General features: G+C 38.8%; 1 protein-coding gene across 1 annotated transcript; it reads right to left on the bottom strand.

Moving 5' to 3' along the window:
• Positions 1-200: 200 nt before the first annotated feature.
• On the bottom strand, positions 201-21,850 carry SLC25A24 (solute carrier family 25 member 24). Its single transcript, XM_061465184.1, has 10 exons — positions 21,565-21,850; positions 10,795-10,921; positions 10,190-10,277; positions 9,600-9,711; positions 6,870-7,028; positions 6,380-6,532; positions 5,183-5,290; positions 3,310-3,477; positions 2,047-2,197; positions 201-1,366 (listed from the first exon to the last, which is right to left on the bottom strand). The coding sequence occupies exons 1-10, from the start codon at positions 21,748-21,750 to the stop codon at positions 1,188-1,190; spliced, it is 1,431 nt and encodes a 476-aa protein (XP_061321168.1). The 5' UTR covers positions 21,751-21,850; the 3' UTR covers positions 201-1,187.
• Positions 21,851-22,259: the final 409 nt, after the last annotated feature.

The raw sequence follows: 22,259 nt of genomic DNA, 5'->3' as shown, positions 1-22,259 counted from the left end.
GTCACTTGGACAAAATACCTCAGTATTTCACTGCCTGAATTTCACACACACAGCCAGCACAGAAGATTGTGAGAGAAAAAGGATTTCTCTTGCATGACAAACCTATAAACCCTTTACATAATAATGCAATCCTCTAGAGGCTAAAAGCACGTACTGGACAGTAGCCCTCTGAGTAAGGGAGGGAAAGAATAGATGATAGCCCAAATTGTGAAGAATTTCTCTCCCCAGGGCAGTTATGATTAGCTCCACCGTGGGCTACGTACTACAGTCATTATCAGCTTAATACTGGATCCTCCACTCCACTTTTAAATGCAAACTTGCACTTGTATGGAATTGATCTAGTAACAGAGCTTTTCCTGCTCCTGTATATTCTGATCCTATGAAGCATGCAGCTGAAACCCAAAGCTTGTCACAGTTAATGGTGCTAACATTTACAAGTGCAATGAAAAGCAGGTCCAGCAAAGCAAACTATGAAAATCACTGACTGTATTATAAAAATACCGTGTAAATCCATTTGAGGTATTCAGATACTGTGGAACAGCAGTTTCTCAGGCTCTTATTCTTTAAATAAAAACATTTTAAAAAACACCGAAAAGGTTCACCTGAAAATAAGGTGATGGGATACATTTTAATGTGTTACTCCATCCTCATCTGTATCTAAGATGCTGTTTCTTACAAACTTAAGTCTTCAAAAATAGCAATAGTAAGTGCTTACTTCCAGGCATGTAAAATTTTGCCTGTGAATTGCTTAAGTATAGGCAGCATGACAAAACAAGAAGTCACTTTCATATATTCAGTATCAAGGCAGTATAAACTTCTCCTACCTTTGGTTTGATCCAAGCCAAATACACATTTAAAGAAGACAAATACAAAAAAAAAAAAAGCCAATGAGTAAAATGCACACAATTTCTTGAAAATATAAACAAATTGCTGATTTAAAGATAGTTTCTTGATTCTTTTTTTGTTTTTTTTTTAAACTCAGTGACATTTAAAGTGCAATATAGGTATCTGTTTAGAAATGGTGAACTAGAATTTAATAAAGTTTCTTCCCACTTCACGGCAAAAGTAGAAGTGGCAGCATCTCTCCACAAAGATCCATTTCTATTGTGAGAGCAGATTACTTGAGAAATCATTTTTGTTCTGGTGTTTCCAGCAACATTAGAAGCATCTCACCTTTTTCCTTCATTTCATGCTATTCCCAAATTCTGCTTCATTTTTTCATATACAACATAGCTGATGCTGACAGCTGGAAGCACTTTCATAAAATTAGGGGCTATGCCCCTATAAAGTCCTCGGATTCCCTCCGTAGCAACAATTCTTTGAAATAGACTGACCATGTTTAGTTGTGGAGCTCCTTCCACAGAGGCTAGAACAAAAAAGACAATGTGTTATACAACAGTTCTAGTAATATTAACATTCTTAAGCAAGTATCAAACACCTGGGTAGTGAGCCTACTACCACCTCTAGGGCCACTGATTAAAAGTTGAATCCTCACAGAGGAAAACATCAGTCCTAGACATCTGAGAGATATCCACGTGTCTACATCCCACTGAAAAGCATTATCCACCTACATTCCTTTGGAAATCTAGGCTCCTACCCTTAAGTCTGTGCACAAATATCTAGCAAAGATTCAGCTATGAAACTCTCTTTATGAAATGTCCTCCAGAGCAAACATTGTTGTCTACCTTCACAGGATGCTGCAAGTCTCTTCTTAAATTTTAAGAGATCAAATGAAAACATTCTAGATTTTAGAAAAGTGTTCCCAGACTATGACAGGAGCTCTATGCCTGGCAGAGTCTTGTGTAGCAAACGGCGCTCAGAGAACACAGAGCACCACTGTCTGAAATGTTACATTTGGATCAAGTATGATGAACAACAATGCTGGGGGTAACAGGGAGAAGGGACCGATGTTAAGAAGGATTTGCCAGATAAGGCCTTGATTTTCCAGGTTAGGTTTTCTTTTCCCTATGTCTCTGCTACAGCTATTCCAAATGATGCAATTTTGATGCAACCACACAGAAACATTTTCAGTACAATAGGACTCACCTTGAGCCTGCATGCGTGTTCTGATGAGAGCAAGAGGGTAACTGGCTAACTGCCCACACGTGCTGGAAACAGTACCACATCCCAACAGTACAAAAACACCTGGGTTAGCAGAGCTTGACGCATAGTGTTCTAGCCACGTACTCTTTAAGAGCTGCCAAGGTATAAATTTAAATAATAAGACAAGAGATCTGCATTCAACAAAGTAAACAAATTCCTCTTTATTCATTACAAAACTTAGGGGATCAATCCTGAGAAGCACCAATCTTGCTACACGAATCCTACATGCTTACTTTTAAAGTGCACAAGTAAAAACACCTTAGAACACAGGCAAGGACTTTACCCAGACTATAGTAGTTAGTGACTGGAAGAGAAATGCTTCAAAATTGCAGCAGCGGGAACAGTGCCTGTGTTCTAGACCTGTTAATACTTTGGATGAGGAGAAGGGAAACACAACTCCCACAGGGTGCAACAAAAGCTTGCACGGCTGTGCACGTCACCCCATGTAGAAGATGCAAATCGTAGAAAAGAGCTTCCATTCTGCTTTGAAAATGTTTGCTCAAGCAATTGTGCTGGTTACTGCTGTAGTAGGAAAAAAAAAGAGTGTGTGCATCCGAGTTACTTAACACACTTGGATGCAATGTAAGCATCAATGTAGCATGTAAGGTACATGAAACATTTTAGTTGTTGCTGATGGGTGTAAAAGGTGTCAGTTCCTCTTGAAGGAAAAGACAATGGTGTTTCAAACTCCTGAGACCAACTATATGTCAGCCACAAAGAATTCTGGTGACATGCACAAATACACAAGGAATTCAGGTTACTATAATCCAATCAAAAATGAGACAAAATGGCAAAAAATTTTACGTATTAAATTTCATAAATGCAGGACAGGTGACATAATATGAATACCATTTCAGGTTTTTAAGGCCCATATTTGCTATAGAACAGGTATGTTAAAGTCCAACAGGCTTAGTTGAGTATGCAAGCATGTTGCATTGCCAAGGTCTAAATAATCCTGCCTCATGAGTAGATTTCTTGTTTGGTACTGTTGCATGTAAGGGCCCATTGGCACAGGCACTCCTCCAAAAAGGGCAAAGAAAAACCTCACAGTCTAGAAAGACTAGTGGAAATTCATTTGTGTATTTTAAATTGAAGACAACAGAAATACCACAAGCATATTACTAATGATAAAGTATTCTAAATAAAATTTACCCTTTCCGTAAATTAACTAATGAAAACTACATGTATTCAGTGATCAAAACTCACCTCATAAACAGCAAGGTCGATGCCAGCATAGGGAATTATACCCAGAATATTAGGAACATAGCCTTTGTAGAAGGCCTTTACGCCTTCTCTTTTCAAGATCTTCTTAGCACAGTCAAACATCCCAGAATATTGCCCTGTTTTACCCACAGCCAATCTTGTTTTTAAAACCTAAAAATGAAAAAAGCAGTTACCTGAAATACATATGTATTTATTAATGTTTTTTATAAACATAGGAAAACACAGTATCTCTCTGCTCATTCAATTGTCTAGAACTGCTTTGGATTTTGGTACTTCAGATCTCCTTTGTGATGACTACTGTTAAGGCTTTGTTAGCAGTAGGCTTCTTCAGACTTCATCCTTACTGCAGAGCAGCACACATACTACCATACATCAGCTTACAAATTATTAGCCTTTTTGAATTTCATTTTAGCTTTCTTTCCTTGATTCAAACAGGCATATTTTTTCTATCAACTTGAAGGCAACAGTGTGAGCAGTATTTAATAGAAGCATTAGCTGAAGAACAAGTGAAAACATTAACATAGTAGCAGATCACATTTCAGAACTGGGAAAAGCAAAGCATATTAAGAAAATAGGCTTTCAAAAAGCACAACATAGAGGTAGTTAGAAGGTATAAGGTTTGTGTCTCAACTGAAACACAACATTTGATTAATAATGGAGATAAGCCTATACAGCATCTTAGGACAAAACCTAAAAATAACAACAGAAGCCAAAAGAAACTACACAGGAAATTTCCTAAGCAGGAATTTGGCCTACTTTAAAGCCTCCTAAAACTGTAGCTTCCTCAGGAATTTCCTGGCACTTTCCTTTTCTCTTTTACTTAGAAACACCCTAAAATACCCACCAATTCTAGAACAGTATTATACCTTTGTTAGGAAGATTGAGCATCTTATTGCAGAATAGTTCACCTGTCTCCACTGATCTGTGTAATCCAGATGATCTACATAACATTTCAGTTATTCTATAACTTAAACCATCTCTGTACTCAGGCTAGCTGTGATTCAGCGGCTCTAACAGGAAGGATGCTATTTAAAAAGAGATTATTATTGTCAGCAATGAAAACAGCTAAATTCTATTCCTGTTGACAGCCCTCCCAATGCAAAAGGTATTTAAGTTACATTTTCCATTTCTTCCAAATCTGGATGTTAGTACTGGTTTAATCCCAGACCCAATATATATTCCAGCTATTCACACAAGATAAACTTTCTGGGGAACCAGCAGTAAAGGAAGTTCATCCTATTTCTATTAAAAAACACCCAATAAAAAAAAACCAGCAGGATATTAAATAGCTACCCTAAAGCAGTGAACATATTAAAACTAGTTAAACTGCAACACATGTAGTACCACATTCATGTACTACAGAAGAAAAAGCAGTTAAACCACCCAGCCTCAAATATAGCCATCATATTCCTTTCACACTGATCTAACCAAACCCAGCTCCCAGTCATAATGCAGCATAACTTCATCAGTTCAGAAATACACGAGACCATTCCTTGCTTACATACAGGGCAAAGAAGATTAATGCCCAATTCAGAAAACACTTGAACATGTACTGAATTTTTAATTCATTCTTGGATGATTTTTTTTCCCTGAGCTAAGGCTTTACTTAAACCTTGCCTTAGACAATATTATACAGCCAAATATAAAGAAAAATGGCAAATATCAAATAGAACACAGTATATTCAAAAATGCCTGGTACTGAAATTCTAAAAGGAAGTCCAAAGTGAAAATAAATTAGGATCTAAGAATACAGAGCAATTCCTACAAGATTTTCAAGAGCAAAAAAGGTTTTATCTTGGAAATGAACCATGCATTTGGAAAAGTCTCCAATGGAAGCAGATTTTCTATTACTTACCTCCATGGGATATATAGAAGTTTGTGCTGTTGCTCCAGCCAAAGAACCGGATACAAATCTTTCAACAGTGCCTAACTTTCCATCATCCTTAGTAAGTATCCTCTTATACTGTAGTTAAAACACATAAAATAAACATCACATGGTTTTTAGGAGAGGCAAGAGTTACTACAAGAGGCAGCAGTACAGTACAAAATGTCTTTTCAAGCTTTAATTCCTTTTTCATGTATTTACAGTTATGTTTACTAACTAAATTTAGTGTTATGCTTACTGCAACTCTGTGAACAAAGATTCTCAAGAACAGAGTAAATATTCCAGCCTGCAGAAATCCTCTATATTAAATGCCTCTGCCATACACAGTACTGTCAGGTATTCCAAACAACCAACACAAGGGTACCCCAAAATGGCTTCTAGATGACAAACTGCAACCCGACTCCCTTGCAGATTCAGTTCTCCAATCAAAGAATGAAAGATGAACTAGCACGTTCACAGAGACAGAGTTATACATACCGTGTCAACCAAGACAGAGACACCACCATGCAAGAAAGCCCCACCAGCCCCCCAAAAGCAGAGCAAGGTATAATGTGCTCAGGGTTACTCCAAGGCATCGAAAGCTACTGCTGTCTTACAATATACCAAAGTTTACTTGATGTTTCATTGCTTTTATTTCACAGTTGTACAGAGATGTTCAATATGTTCATTTTGTCTTACCTGATGCACTAGCAAGCCCCACAGAAAAAAAAATAAAGCTCCTTTAACTACAACAGAATGGTAGTTCGTTTTCCAAAGGAGGATTAGACCTTAACATGATGCTTAAAGCTGATTCAGAGGTAAATATAACTCTGAAATCCAGGATGAAGGCATCTTACATAGCACCATTATATCTGACTCAAAAAGAATTCTGTGTAAGTTCAGCTAGCATAATGTGCTAAATTTTGGTTGTTGTCACTTCAAAGCAACAAACTAGATATTATTGCACTACTACACATAAAGCTATGCAGCCTGGAGAATATTTTAAAATGCATGACTATTAACACTATTCTATTAACAAAATAGACTATTTTATAATGTGAAAATCATCCTATAATTACTTTGACAAAATCCACAACCATGCTAAGAATTCCTATATAATATAGGAGAGCAAATAATGAACAGTGAGAGTGATATAATGTTATTTTCATTCCTGATTGATCATCCTACCTGTTCATAAGCCCAGAACTTAATAGCTGTTTCAGGAGCTATTTTCACAACATTTACACCATTTCCCCTCCAGAGGGATTGGACACCACCTTCTTTCAACATTTGCTTAAAACCACTGGCTATATTCATTTTGTTTGATTTTGAACCATGAACCTAAAAATAAAAACCACAAAGTCATAGTAAAGAACACTGCTCTGATTAGATTGTAAAACTCATCACCCAAGTATTACATTGCTTAAGTACATCAACTAGCAAAAAACACAACCACTACTGAAAAAAAACATCTTAGTGGTACAAGTATAATATTTGATTACAATTTTGCCAATTATGAATATGAAAAATAATTTTTATGAACAAAATATGGAAACTGTCAAAACATAACTAGACTTACAGAATTTAGATATTGTATTTGGCCATCAGTTTTCCGTAACAGCTTTCTAAAAACTGAAGTGATACTGGAAACTAAAAAGTTCTTGAACATTGCACCTACCTGCATCATCACTTTAAGACGATCTAATGGTGCTGTGCCTGTTCGAGAGACAGCACCAGCCACTCCTCCAGCCAACAGCTGTTTCCACCACTGTCCAGTCTTCTTCTCTTCCTCTGTGAACTCATCTGGAACAGTCAAACTATCTCCTATATCCAACACCTATTAGAATCCAAAGCAAAGATGTGCAAATAACTTTCTCATTCCATCATCTCAATTCTACTAAGAGCTCCAATTCCAAATTACCCTACCATGTAAGAACATGTAAATAAAATGCTACTGAAAAATAAAAATATCTCTTTAGTGTACATTCTATAATTAACTTGCTATGGATTGCTATTACTATTCAATGAATAGCAACTTTTAGTGACTTCTACATAGATACTGAGCAATGCCACCACAGACCCACCATTTCAAAGACTGCACCATCATCATTAAAAATTATGTTGAATTCCTGCCTTGAGTGTGGCCCAAACAGCATTCTCTCATGAACAGTAGTCCTTCATAGTCAGCACTAAAGCTCAAATCCTTATATGCTGCCAATAACCTTTCACCAGACAACCTTCTAGGATTAGTTTAGTAATCTCCTAAGGATGCTAACAAGAGATTTCTCTCTCACGGTAATTTATTCACACATATGTGGGATCTTACCACCACCACCATTTAAAGTAGCCTTTTTATAGGTGATGTATTGGAATATTCTATATTCTGGTAACTGAAGAAAACTACAAGTTGGAGTAATGCTTTATACATTATTTTATCCTCAGTTACACTGAAAGACACATGAATGACTTTCTTCAACTATAAAAGTTTGCAATTTGATCAAAGAACACTACTGCAGGCTTTAGCAATAAAGCTGTCCAAGACATAGGACTATGGAATCTCACATATCACTTAAACATAGTCTCTGCTCTTCATGTATTTATAACCATGACATATGAGGAAAAAATACACCGTAGACAATGCAAAACCAGTATTATGCATAAATTAAACCTTTAAACAAGCAAGAATGTTTTCATAACTGATAAGTAGCTGACCAGAAAGCATGTTAACTGATGAACTTTTTTAACAACTGTTAATTTTAATTGTAGACACCACATTCCTAACTTATGCTTCATTCCCTATCTGTTAAGTAGGCAGAACACCATCTTGATCCTCTGGAACACAAGAAATGCAGAATACAGATTATAGATACAGCCACTGGACAAGCAGAATAAGCACCAACTATTCTGGGTAATTAACACAGTATAATTGGAAAATTCTTTCATCTTTCTGACATTCATGGTTTCCAAGTAAGGTGTCATCAGTTGCTCAACTACACAGAAACATCAAAAGATAATCAGAACTCTTACAATATGAAATCAGTGTTCTTAGAGAAATTATGCGTATCTACCAGCAGTTAAACCTTGTGTCTACCAAACCCTAAACACAATTAAGAAAAAAAAGCTAAATTTTAGGGTGTTTATAGCAGAAAAGCTACATCCAGCAATTCATAATAATTCTATCCCAATGGAGCCATCTGCTTGGAAGATCTGACAGCAATTAAAGTTTTACAATAAAAACAGAATTGGAAGAGCTGTTGATGCCAGCCAGGCGTGCGAGGTGTCACATCTGCTCTTATCTGAAACACCAGCTGTGCTGCCGTAGAGCTGGATTTTGCTTGCTGAGATAACTGGGTCATCAGCTGACTGCAACACGAGACTTCTAAAATTCTTACGAGTGACTAATAACATTCCATAATTTAAAAAAAAAAACAAACTCTTATGTTAAATAGTATTAATATGAAACATTTTATTAAAGCAAAGGCATTTTTTTTTCCACTAAGTAAACTGGGACTAGGACTATTTGATCTCATAGCAGCACTTCAACTGTTTTCAGTAGCAAACAGGGAGCTAAATCGCTTCTGGCGAGCATTTCTGAACTGAGGCTGCAGCATGAAACACTCTTAAGCTTTCAGGTCTCATAAACTGTTTTTTTTTATTACAGAAATGCTGACTAATCTCTGAAGATATAAATGGTCTCACTCATATTCAAAGGAATCTGTCTTTACCTAACTTCATGGATTACTCCAATAATTCCTCAGCAAACAGGCTTACTGTTGGTTTACTTACCTTATTATTTGTTCTAAAAAGTCTGTCACTGAGGTGGAAAGAGCTCCATTCAGTAGAAACTTAAAAAACTTTATCTGCTCAGTGGATAACCTACTGCTGTATATTTTGTCATTCTTAAATGAAATTCTGTAGCACAAGAGTGTGAGGAACATGTGCACAGATAATCACCAATGACACCAGTGATTTTAAGATAGTAATAATGTTACTATAGAAATACAACTACTGAACTAATTTCAACATAAGAAACAGTTAAAATGTTTCTATTATTTGTGTCCACATATCAAAAGCGCTGAATGTAAAAATGTAATGTGAAAAGATAATTATTTAATATTGTAATTATGATCTTCCTGTGGGATATCTGCAAAGGAAAAAAGAATTCCTTCCTAAAAATTACTGATCATTACTGGCAAGGTTTAGATGAATTTTTTTGTTCAAAAGAACCTCATGTGGCGCTGTCATGCTTATAAATGACAGCATGAAGTCAAAAGGAAATCAAAACAATCTCAAATACAGGTATGCTTGAAATTTAACAACTGTGAAATTATTATACTCAATATTGCAAATTAACAGAGCAGAGATGAACTTTCAAGCTACACTAAGCTAAAAGGAAAGTTGAACTTACAGTGGAATGTTTCCAGTATCGAATTATTTCCTCAATGTCTGTAGCTGGGTTAAACATAAAATGATCTCTCCACTCATTCCAGTCTACTGTCATTGTCCCATCAGCATCAATACTAGAAAGAAATTGAACAGAACTGTATAAGGAAGTAGTAACAGGGATGGAGTTTTGCTCTGTTTCACTGCCTTACTCCCAACCCCTTTTTTTCATTTAATACTGGCCATCACATCAGTGACAACTGACTGTAAATTCCATATGGAGACTTCAAGTCTGAATCCTCTATGGCCTTCCCATACCATGCTTTTCTTATCCAAATGCATCTGGCATATTCCATTTAAAAACATATTATAGCACTTTGTTCTATGAACAGCATTTACAGGGAAATGAGGTAACATTCTCCCAGAACCAGATGCTCAAGTAGCAACTAAACTTACTACCACCCAAGAACAGATGGAGTATATAAGGATTTCTGTAAAGGCACCACTGAAGGTACCAACATTTTTTGAAATTATAATTCCATTTATCCTGTTCTTTGAATTATAATAATTAACAGCACAAAGCTTCACATACTTAAAAAAATAGTAATTCCTGACCTTTGCAGGATCTTTTCTGCCTGTTTTTCTGAAATGTTTATACCCAATATCTTGAGAGACTGGACAACCTCTGATGCTTCAATTTTCCCTTGAAACATTAAAAGAAAGATGATATATGTTTAAAACATGGAACTTAATACACTTCACACCTTGGAGCCCACTAAGTTCTATTGTAACACCTACACAATAGCAAAGATCATTTAAAATCAGTTTAAACACAAATTATGTATTTTGATTGTCTAGTACAAGGACTGAGTGAAGTACAGTAAAAACATGCAAACAAATGAGATGCAAACATCCATTTAGTTAAAAAGTATTTTATCTTTCATAGATACTTAGAAACTTCCTTAGAGTTTCTCCATCTGGGGAATAAAGAGCCCCAGACGAACAGACCTGGAAGATAATAAAAAGAAGAGAAAAAAAGACTATAATTATTTACTATTTCAATCTATAGTAAATTCTTACTATGATAATTTTAAGGAAAAGTAGTAGGGGTTCCATATTCACAAATTTTTGTCTCCAGTTTAGACAAAGAATATAAATGAAGATAACTTTTAATTCACAGCTTCTTCAAACAACATTTGAACAAATAAATCAAGGCATACCATCATTGTTTTTGTCCAGGCTCTTAAATGCCAGTTTCATCTTCTTCTCATGATCTTTAAGATACTGCATAAACTCTTCAAAATCCAGCTGTCCATCCTGGTTAGTATCTCCAGCTTTAAAAATTTTCTGTTGAGAGAAAACTCAACATTTGACTTTTCCAAGTTACAGCAGGTCACAAAGCAACAGCACCATGACACAGCCCTTGCTTTAAGGAAAACTTCATATTGGTCACTTTGGGAGTCAAACCAGGAGAACACATAAGCGTAACCTTCAGAGCTATGTTTTGGTTTTGGAGTTTAACAAACTCAGTATTAACCCAGGAAAGTTGTGAATGCTCCATCCCTGGTCGTGTTCAAGGCCAGGTTGGACAAAACCTTGGGTGGCATGGTTTAGTGTGACACGTCCCAGCCCATGGCAGGGGGGTTGGAACTAGGTGATCTTAAGGTCCTTTCCAACCCTGTTTTATGATTCTACTGTCATGAATAATGATTTCTTAAATCTTTCTTTGCTGCCAAGTGCTTTCTCTTTTATTTACATAGCTTTTCTACTAAAAGGATTTTTAAAGTTTCTTACCAGCACTGGCACATTATACATACAAGTATCAAATAAGTTGTGGAGGAGGAGGTGAGAGACAGGACAAAATCATGAAAGAGAACAACTCTAATCCTGTGATTTTCCTGGTTGCACATGAAATTTGTCAATATGCCAGTAAAATAAAATAAAAAAATAAAACAAAAAAATAAAATAAATAAAAAATAGTGGTCTATTAATTGCAAATTATAAAGATAAAAATAAAGACAGCAATTAATTATTTAACTGCTGACCAGGAAAAATAGAAAGATCTTGCCTTCAACCACCCAGGGTCTAAGAAGGCATGGCTTTCTACTTCAAACTGAAGCCCTGACAACATAAAACAAACAAGCAACAACAGACTTGGCAAACTTAGTGTTACAGTAATCTTCCATTTTTGTATGTGTTTTCTAGTAATTGTCCCACAAGTAAGAAACATATGCAAAATTAACCATGAGTTAAATGCATGGTATACAACTGCCAGCACTGCAGGAAACAAGCCTGAAACACAGCCTAAGAGTAGATGTCTCCACCAGCAAAGGGCCAGAATACCATCTTCGTGTGTGAAAACATAGTTTTTAATAATGGGAAATTACAGCATCCCCCTCCAAGCATCAGCCTGTAACTGCTGGGGCTTGTCTCCAAAGGCAAAGCCCTGAGAAGAATGAAGCTCTGGCTAACAAGCTCTGCAGGATTTATGAGCTTGGGCTTCATGCCATAGCAAGGGCTGCAGAGAACACAGTGGGGCGGAGGAGGGGCAAGGCCCACAGCTCACTCCTTTCACCCACTCTTGCACTTCCACAGCACTGCTGTCTCCTTTGCCAGGATGAGCAGGAAGCAGGCTGGGAAATCCACCCCTAAACCCTGCTGCAGAACACAAGATTTAAGGGGAACTTAGAATCATAGAATAGTTAGGGTTGGAAAGGATCTTAAGATCATCAAGCTCCAGCCCCCCTGCCATGTGCAGGGACACCTCACACTAAACCATGTCACCCAAGGCTCTGTCCAGCCTTATGCCTCATCTTTTGATTTGGGCATCAGTGCCCATGGTTTCCCTCGAAGTGTGAAATCCTACAGGAGCAGCACTTTGTACAAGATGGACAGGAGACCAAACTGATAGCACAATATCTTCATTAACTTGCAGTAAGTTTAAGAGTACTTCAGGGTACATTTAAAGCATATGCCAAAAATTCTTGCAAATTCCTATTCTGCAGACTGCCTTGTGCAACTATAGTTTCTGAATCAACTAACGCAAAATGATTTGTATGGCTGTTCTAATCTGCAAAATCTGGTTTTAATCATTTTACCAACACCCAAATTCCTAAGATTATCATATCTCAATGGAAGGGAGGAAGTCAATATGGCATGACACAGTGCAATAAGGAAATTATTTACCTCCTACACTACAGCAAGTTATGCACAATAAAACTGACTCAAGTTGCCATATACTCAAGAGAAAAGTGTCTGGTATCATCTTAGAAAAATAGTATTCTTAGTATACTTGCAAATTCAGCTTGATTGTAATATCTGTTTCAAATACCTATTTCAAACCCTTACCAGTATGGTTAAGGCTGTGCAGAATTTCCCATTATGAAAAAAAACAGTTTATACTTATTGAAGTCTATGGGTGCATTGCTGACCATGACCTTCTAACAAGATATTAAGAAAGGTCCCCCCTCGAAGACACTATAATCTCATCTATCTTGTACTCCACACGTAGCATCTCATACTGCAGGATCTGAGCATCCTGTTAGTCTCCCACAAACTACTGAGACGAGGTAATTTACATGTCAGTCATACACACATTGAGTGAATTCTAATCAACATTAATTGCTACTATTCCCTACTGCTATCTGAACTACACAAACAAGAATGTAGAACAATGGAAGAGTTGTTCTGGCTCACAGATATGACGAAACTTGAACAAAATTACAGTTACAAAACCTCCACTGCTGAGGATGATGTGAGCCCGAGAAAACTGAAATTCTGAGAAGGTTTAGAGCACTGGCAGTTACAGTGTGTGAAGGGGCCACCTTCCATTTCATCTGCCAAATAAACAGATTTTATATTACAACAGCTAGAAAAGGATAAGCACAAACATACTCTCCATTCCCTGCTTTTGTTTTTACAGTTATTTTACAGTTATTTTCCAGACTTCAAGCCATCCTCAGCCACTCTCAGTGCAGCAGAACAGAAGCTACAGGGAGCAAAAGTGTATGCTTTCACTGAGCAGCCACATGCATTTTTCTCACATTACAAATCCAAGAGTTCGTAGGAACAAAAGCCTCTTGTGTCTAGGAAATGTACTAATCATGCAGGTGTTAAAGTTTCAAGATTAAAACCAGTAATTTGTGAGTTTGTGTAACAAAGAGAATACTGAAAGGAGCTTGCCTTCCACTGGCAGGACAGAAATTCCCGCATGGAGGGTGGCATACTCCATGGGCATAGCCAGCAGGAGGAACATGTACTTGATTCTGTGGGAAGCCTGGCATAATCCCAGGTATAAACTGCCCATTCACAACATCAAGTAATAATTGAGGTTGGAAGGAACCTCTGGAGGCCATCAAGCAAAACCCCAGCTAAAAGCACAACCAATTAGATCAGTTTGCGCAGGACCACATCCAATTAGTCTTGGACATCTCCAAGGATGAAGATTCCACAGCCTCCTCAGGCAACCTGTTTCACTCACCTTCACTTCAGACCAACAGGGAACCCAACTCTGCTGTTCTGCATTTAATATACTACCAGATTTTGCATAGTTACAACCACTTGTCACTGAGCCACTTCCTGGTTCACCAACTTCTCTGATGGAGAACTGGGTGCACCTTAAAATAGGCATGCTTACAACAATGGAGCAGGAACCAAACCAGATGCTAATCCTCGTTTGGAAGTCCTGGGAAACAATGTTCAGTGTGCCTGCCACATTAAACCTGCCATTTCTCGTTCCTGACTTACTGTGGGATCACTTCACCTTTATGTAAGCCCAGCCCCAAAAGAAAAATGTTTATTTTTCAGGGTATGCCATTTCCTCTCTCATTGTATAAAACTTTAACCCCAAGCAATAAATATAATTCACTAGATAAAATTAAATGATGACTACATAAAGACTTGCTGATAGAAGACAACTTAGATGATCTTTCCTTTTAATGTCTTTACATATACTGACTATAATGCTCCAGTGGTGACCTGTTTGGTCATGACATTGCTGCCTTGTTTTTTTTTTCTCCTCACATCCCTTTTTTCTTTTCCATTCTACTACTTTGTTTTTTTTTCCTGCTGTAGGTTTTGTTAATACAGTTGCTTTCGAAGTCCTGGACAGTGTGGCAACACCAATGTAAAAGGCCACAAGGAGACCAAAACACTGAGTAAGTTTTATTTTTATATTTCTGAATTATACAAAGCATGTTGAAATCCTGCTCCTCCAGAAGACCTCTGTATTTGGTGTGGAAACACAAGCCACAGCACAGTAAAGTTAAAGACAGGCTTTATATGCACCTAAAAATCCCGGTGCTAAGTGGCCTAATGAATTATTACATTACTCTGTGCCAAAGTTATGAACTTTAGCACATTCATAGTTACAGTGTAAAGACAGAGAATGCAAAACACTACAAATATTAATGACTTAATGTAGACTTTTTTTTTTTAGATTCACAGTTTGATATTACTTAATACCATTATTCGTGTATTGTGCATAAGGCTTCACATTCTGGTTACAAAACTGAATTGGGCATGAAAAGTGGGACTGCTCAGTCCAAATGATTACCAATCGTTATTTGTTAGCTTTTTACTTCAGCTAATTAATTCAACATAAAGAATATCTAAAAGGAAGTGATCCACTAAGAAGTTACTGGGTGTTTCTAGCTTCCTATCATGCCATCTACAAAACAAATAAAAAAGACACTTAAAGATATATAATCCACGCAATTAGCAATTCATTGTTTGAATTCTATGACTAGAGTTCCAAAGGGCACAATTACAAATACTGCATAGAAGAAACAGAAGCATCAAAGTAAGAACAGCATTGTGTCTTTGGACATTCAGAAATTTCATATTTCCTTTTAAAATTTCACATTTTTTTACAAAACGAAACACAGTATTCCCTTCTCCTTTTCTCCCCTTTTTCTATTCTTTCCCTCTTCACCTCCAAAGTCATTAGTGCCAGTCACTCATATAGTTCTGCATTCTACAACTTTAAGTTATTAGACTGTAATCTTATTGGAAGCCAAATCAAGTCACAGCTCAACTATATGCAACTCTTGTCTCTTTACAAAATGCATACCCTACAATAGTAAAAACTCATGTTGTCCTCTTCCTGTCTCTATATGCCAAGACTACACAAGTTATGACACACAATGATAACCTAAAAATCAGTAGTAGTAAAGTTACTAAAGTCAGTCTTGTCAAACAGCATCAGTTGCGAGATAAATCCACCATAAAGGGAGAGGGCCTGAGGATGTGTCCACGAAGCATTATACCCCAATGAGTCCACATAACACAGTAACAAACTAGAATGCCACTTAACCTCCATAAATCCAACACAACACTGCTTTTTGAGTAGTTTGAGTAATTTGCACTGCCTCCAAACACCTCCCAACTTCAGTGCTGTTCAAATGCAACATTGATATTTGTTTCCTTCCCTCCCAAAGGATACTAGCTAATATGTAAGCAGTACTCCAGCAGTCTCTTTAAACCTGCCACACACAGACATTAATAGAGTCCCCCACTCCAGTACAGGAGACTTGCATCCCTGGCTGTAGCAGAGATGTTGCTATCAGCTGCAGAGCTTCACCTTCCTGTTCTTTGGCCTGAGCACCAAACTTCCCTGCAACAGGAAAGCACTAACAGCCGTCTTCGCACTGGTCCATTTCAGGTAAAGAATCTCTATAAAAAGAGCCTAAAAAGGAAGAGATACAAGTTGTAATATGTTCTCCAATACGCCCTGCAGAAGCTGCTCCCTCAGGACCTGGATAAACTCTTAACTCATAGCTATGAATTAGATTCCAAGAATCTGAAATGGCATTAATGGGAGATGCAAACTATCCCTAGCAATTTCACTCAACATTCCTTGCAAGTTACACTGGTATTTTGACTTTGAACATACTTGGTAGACTGACTTTTTCCCTTAAATAAGATTGTTTTGCTGCAGAGGCATCCCCACCTTACAGTCAAAAGGTTTACAAAAGGTTTACCAGTTTACCTTGTTTATTTACTTGGAACACACTGTTGCCTCGGGACAAGGATTTAGCAAAGCATTTCAACATGCACTTAAGAGATCTTCCAGAGGTGGGGGTTCCCATATTTGGTGCCTGGAATTCTTGCACTTCGCAGCAACAAGAGGAACAATTAATCATTCACTGTACCCTGTCACTGTTCAGGAAAAAAAACTATCAACTTAGCATTATAAAAATTTATTTTATCTCCTTGGATGCTTAAAGTGTTATGAAAACAAACTCATTCACCTTGCTCTTTCATATGGAGACTTGGAGACTACAGCACAGATCAGTTAAAAGCTTCTGAAGTTGTACACATTAAAATGAAATGACAACTTACATGTTTGCTTACAACTTTAGTCAAGATACACTACTAAAAATTTTTGTGGTATTTCACAACTAAGTCTCTATAATCAGACATAATCATAAGCCCTATTATGACCTGAAAAACAAAGTTTAAAGGAACTAAGTGGTTCACATCAGGTGACGTCTGCTATGGCAAAAAGTTGAAAAATGACCATCTATCTAAATCTGTAGTACCAGTTTTTGGCATACTATTAGGGTGAGAGAAAGCTTCATTTCACATTAAGAATTACATATAGACATGAAAGTGCTGAAGCTTGTAGGACTGTGAAACTGCATATCATGTATGATAATAATTTCTAAAAGTAGGTATCATGTAATTCGAAATGCCAATGTTTCTTCTAAGAATCTGTCAAGTTAACTAGTGTTTTTAGAGCTGCAGCATAATGAAAAGGCTTCAGTTAACTTGGTCTACTAGCCTTCTAATCTTGCCATATAGAGGAAGTTCCCAAAAGTATGAAAAGCCTGGAAGTCTTAATGCTGGAGAAACACTCAATGACACATTTAGCTCAGTCACTAAACAAGTATGTGCTTTCTGGGCTAAGAACAGCTATGACAAGTTCAAGCTCTCAAGCACAACCTAGCTGTAGTTTTTAGAGGCCATAAAATAGCACTAAAGGAAACAATGCTCACATAGGCCTATCCTCACCCATCCTCTCACAGAGAGACACAGCACTGCAATGCAGCGCTATGGCCTGCCTCACTGATGGAATTCTGAATTTTCAGCAACACACTTCAAGTGTTCTGAGTATTTTTATACTTTGTTGAAATTAAATCTTCATAAACACAGTCAATTACTCTAAACATACCATATTCTGATTGCTGGGAATTTAGTCTTCTTGTTTCTGCTACACAGAAGTGTCTCATCACACTCTTTCTTTATCTAAAGAAGCCTTAATGTAGCCAAAGATTTATGTCAAAACCTGACAGTCAGTCCAAATAAGATCATTACACTGTTTCCAGAATGTAGCTATTCATTTCAGTAACACCTTTCTACTCCTAGCTCCAGGACTCAATGTATAAATAGCACCACAATTTGAAAGCTTGGCTGTTCCTACCCTACACTGAAGATTGAAACAAGGGGTTCGCCTCCTACAGTTTTACTGTAAGGATTGATTGCAACAGAAGGAAAGGGTGAACAAAAATAGTACTTCATATAACCATTCACACCATGTACGGCACTCCTGCCTAAGAGGCTCACAGCATTCTGTAGACAGAGGATGAGATCATTTGAGATCTGATCCAGCATCTATTTTGTGTCTCTACTGGACAACTCCACTAATCAAACTGACTGTACAATAGCTTTTAATACTGCTTGTAGAGCACCATTTGATACTGTCACAATACTGAATTCCTTCTGTATCGGTCTTGACGTACTATGTCAGGAATCTTTTGTGAAGCTTTGCAAAGTTCCCCATTCCTGGCGGGTAATACACTACTTTATAAAACAGGAGTTATCTGGCAGCCTCTAAGCAGCATATATTTCAGACTTTCCAGTGGTTTACTTTTGTCTGTCAGATACTGACGGAAGGCAGGTCAAGTAGAACACAAATTCAAGGGTTCATGTCATGTTGTGCTACAATGTCTTGCTATGGGGAAAAATTATTCTTCCTTAGAGGGACATGCAACCTACCTCCAAAGCTTACCACATGGTTTTGCATCAGTTCCCGTATCTACAATGTTTCTTCACTTAAGAGGGTTTTATCATACATTAAACATTAATAAAACTGCCAAGACAACTATGAAAGGTAAAAAAAGAGCATAACAGTAGTCTATTACTCAAATGGATAGCAGCTTTGCATCTTTTAAAGACATGCATTCCAGAGAACTTATTTCAAGAGAATAAGAAAGTAATACTTGTAGCACAAGCACTGACTTACACCATGAAAAAGAGGACTCAGGATGAGCCAACTGACTTAGCAGTGAAACACAGTAACGCTCACATTGTCCCTTACCCAGGGTTATAATCAGGAAGCAGCTGTGCTCCTAGAAGTACAGTGACCAACATCCCATGCAAATGAATCCAGCCCTGCAAGAGTACTTTTGTAAATGTAATCCAGACCTGCATTTAGAACAGAATAATAGCACAAAGCCTGAGACCCCAACCCAACTATGAGGCACTGAAGCCTACTCAGCTTCAGGATACCCCAAGGCCTGCCCATCCCATACTGCCACTATGTTGGCAGGACTGAGCAGCTCACTGGCTAATGCTTTGCCATGTTGTTCAATATTCCCTCATCTCATTTACTTACTCATTTGTTGTTAGTAATAATAAAACTACTTCTGCCTCTCCAAACACAAATATGATGATGCAGTATCTGACTTCATTAATAAAATACCTGTTCACCAAGTAGTGAAAAGGCATTTTACTGAACTTATCATCACTTCAGAGCTTGAAGCAAAGTAACAGGGAGAAGACAAGTTCCAGCTGCAAGAAAGTACAGGTAGCAGATTAGCTACATAAAGACAGGAAAGAAGCTGGAGTCAAGTCTTACTGAGACTCTCTTATAACAAGTCTAGTTATTAGCAGCCCAGTTTCTAGTTCGAACTGTGTGCGCCATTAACTTTAAAATAGTGAGCATATAGAAGTTTCAGTGTACTCCAACAATTCTTCCACCCCCTCAAACATGCAACATGACTCACGGCTTATTTTGTTTACTCTGTGTTTCTAAAGCAACTAAGGCAGACAGTTCCGGCTGTCCATTACATCCAAGTAAGTCTAGCTTATCTTTGTTAATTTCATGCATTTCGCTTCCAGTTTATCCAGCGGCAACTAAGAATTTGACAGATATTCAGATGTGCACTATTAATGAAGCATCACACTGATCTTGAGAAAGAACTTGGCAATTCAATTCTAAGTTGCGCAAAACTTAATTCAGTTCTAAGCTGCTCAAAACTAAGCAGCACACTACTTGTATCCCAGGGCTCTCTGAATTATGTGGGAAGATCACCCTTGTTAAATGCCAGAAAATTAACTGATCAACTGATCACCAGGTCCCCTGTTGTTCAATTTAAGTAAAACCCAAAATCCTTACTGTCAAACTGGTACAACAGTTTTTCAACAATGTGTATACAATGTGCAACTGAAGTTCATAACTAGCATGCACTTCATATCACAACTTCCACAGATAAGCAAACAGAACAAACTGTCCCTCCTTTATACCAAAAACTGAGAACACAAAATATAATTCTTGTGAAGATGATTTTGACCAGAAGCAGTATTGAAATGAAAGTATGCTTTCATCTATACTCGGCATCATCCAACTAAAGAGGCCTGCTGCATACTTTTCCGTTAGTTATATGAGACAGAGAATTAAATACCAAGTAAAAGTAAAATAGACATCAAATAACAAGACCATGGGGAAAAATTGGCAGCGTGTCCCACAGTTAGTATAAGGTCACTGAAACTGAATTATTGACATAACACTGCTATCAAAATTTAAGTTCACTTTCCTGAACCTCTTTCAGAAAATATGCAACAGGCAGTACAGGGACAGCACTGGAATGCCACCTAACTATTCTTTACACTAAAACAAAGTCCAGCATTGTTACGGTAATAGCTGTAGCAGAGGTCTCAGCTGTACCTGTACAGCCTAGGTGAACCTATGTGCGCCTTGTTGGAGCAGACATGCCTTACCACTCAAATACTTATGCCTACAGAGTTATGCATTTACTGATTTTATATGGGGATTACTCAAAACAACAGGTCAGATTTGCTAGTATAACTTGGCACTGCACTGGAATGCTTGATGACTCAATTTTACTGACTTTTGAGGTCACAACATTGATACAGGGAACAAAGGAATGTAATAGTCCAACCCAGTCACAGGAGAATCCACAGCACAGAGCGTGTGCTGTTTCGTGGTTTGACAACCACTGCTACAAGTCTACATTATTAAACAGAAATTACCCAACACAGCCCTTGCCAAGTAGAATCATTTCCATGTCCGAGTGCTGATGGAGACCTACCGTCAATAACTAGTTCTAATATTGCAGCCTACTGTTATACAGATTTACTTACCTGCTGCACAAAGCAAGTCTTAATTTATTCTGACCTAGATTATGCAAAGGTGGAATGTCAGACAAAAGATGTAAACTACAATCCTTTATCATGCTAGAGGAGGAATATTCTATCAAACATCGAGCTACAAAGAATCAAAGGAAGTCAGAAGTCAACACACGATCAATAAAGCTGGCAACGGAACCGCCGAGAGCCGCACTGTTAACAGCCTTCGCACTCGGGATCCTTCACTTCAGCCCCGAGGCGTGCCTGCACAACGCATCCTTGCAGCAGGCACGGCGTCCCCGCGAAGGGAAAAGCAGGCCCGAGGCCGACTTCACTCAGGAGCAGCCCAAAGCCTCCGGACGCGGCTCGCGATCTGGAGCAGCCCCCGACGCGCCGCCTCGGCTTCGGGACCATCACGGCGAGTCCCGGCAGGGCAGCGCCCCATCCCTCAGGGGTTGGGCGGCGGGTGGGTGGCCAGGCCGCGCCTTACCCTCCCCATGGTTGCAGGGTGCCGGGGGGAAACCTCTCGCCAGGGGCTGCTGCTCTGGGAAGCAGCACCGGGGGGGGAAGTGGGTGAATGGCGGGGAAGTGCCACCGCCGCGCCCCCGGCCCGCTCTTACCTCCTCCGCCTCTTTTCCCAAGGGGATGCCCATGGCCCGGAGGCCCGTCTGCAGCTCGGCGATATCCACCCTCCCATCTTCGTTGAGGTCTAGCTTCCTGAAGAGGTTGGCGTACCGGGAGTCCCCATCCCTGTTCCCGTCGCAGGCGGCAGCCGGCAAGACGAAACCTCGTATGAGCTGGAACATGGCAAGGCAGTGCGGTCAGGCAGCGGGACGCTCGCCCCTTACTCCCCGAGGGCTGGGCGCGGCGGGAAGCACCGCCTGTGCTACCACTGCCACCACCGCCCGCAGCTGGCGGAGAAGGAACCGTCCCAGCCCCGCCTCGGCGGCGCGGGGAGGAGCAATCTACGGTACTGCCCGCTCTCCCTCCTCCCCGCGCCGCTGAGCGGGAAGCGGGAAACGGGAAACGGGAAACGGGAAACAAGCAACAAGCAACAAGCAACAAGCAACAAGCAACAAGCAACAAGCACCGAGCCGCTAAGGGAAGACGGCGGGCCGCAGCTGCTCAGGTTCTCCTCGGCTTTCCCTCCCGCACCGACACGGTCGTATCCAGCAAATGTTTCCCATACAAGTAGGGAAATACCAACAAGCTGCAAAATACCTAATTTGGGTACTCTGTTTCATTCTAGTGACAATGGTTGAGGTCTGGGTTGAAGCTCTATGAAGACTACCGAGTCTAGGAGCAGTCTGAAAGA

The sequence above is a fragment of the Pezoporus flaviventris genome, unplaced genomic scaffold (genome assembly GCF_033815535.1).
Source record: "Pezoporus flaviventris isolate CSIRO_AGI_PZ_B2104156 unplaced genomic scaffold, CSIRO_AGI_Pfla_v1 ptg000040l, whole genome shotgun sequence".
In the NCBI taxonomy this organism is placed as follows: Eukaryota; Metazoa; Chordata; class Aves; order Psittaciformes; family Psittacidae; genus Pezoporus; species Pezoporus flaviventris.
Note: the sequence above shows the minus strand (reverse complement) of the source record. Positions and strands in the feature narration are given on the sequence as shown.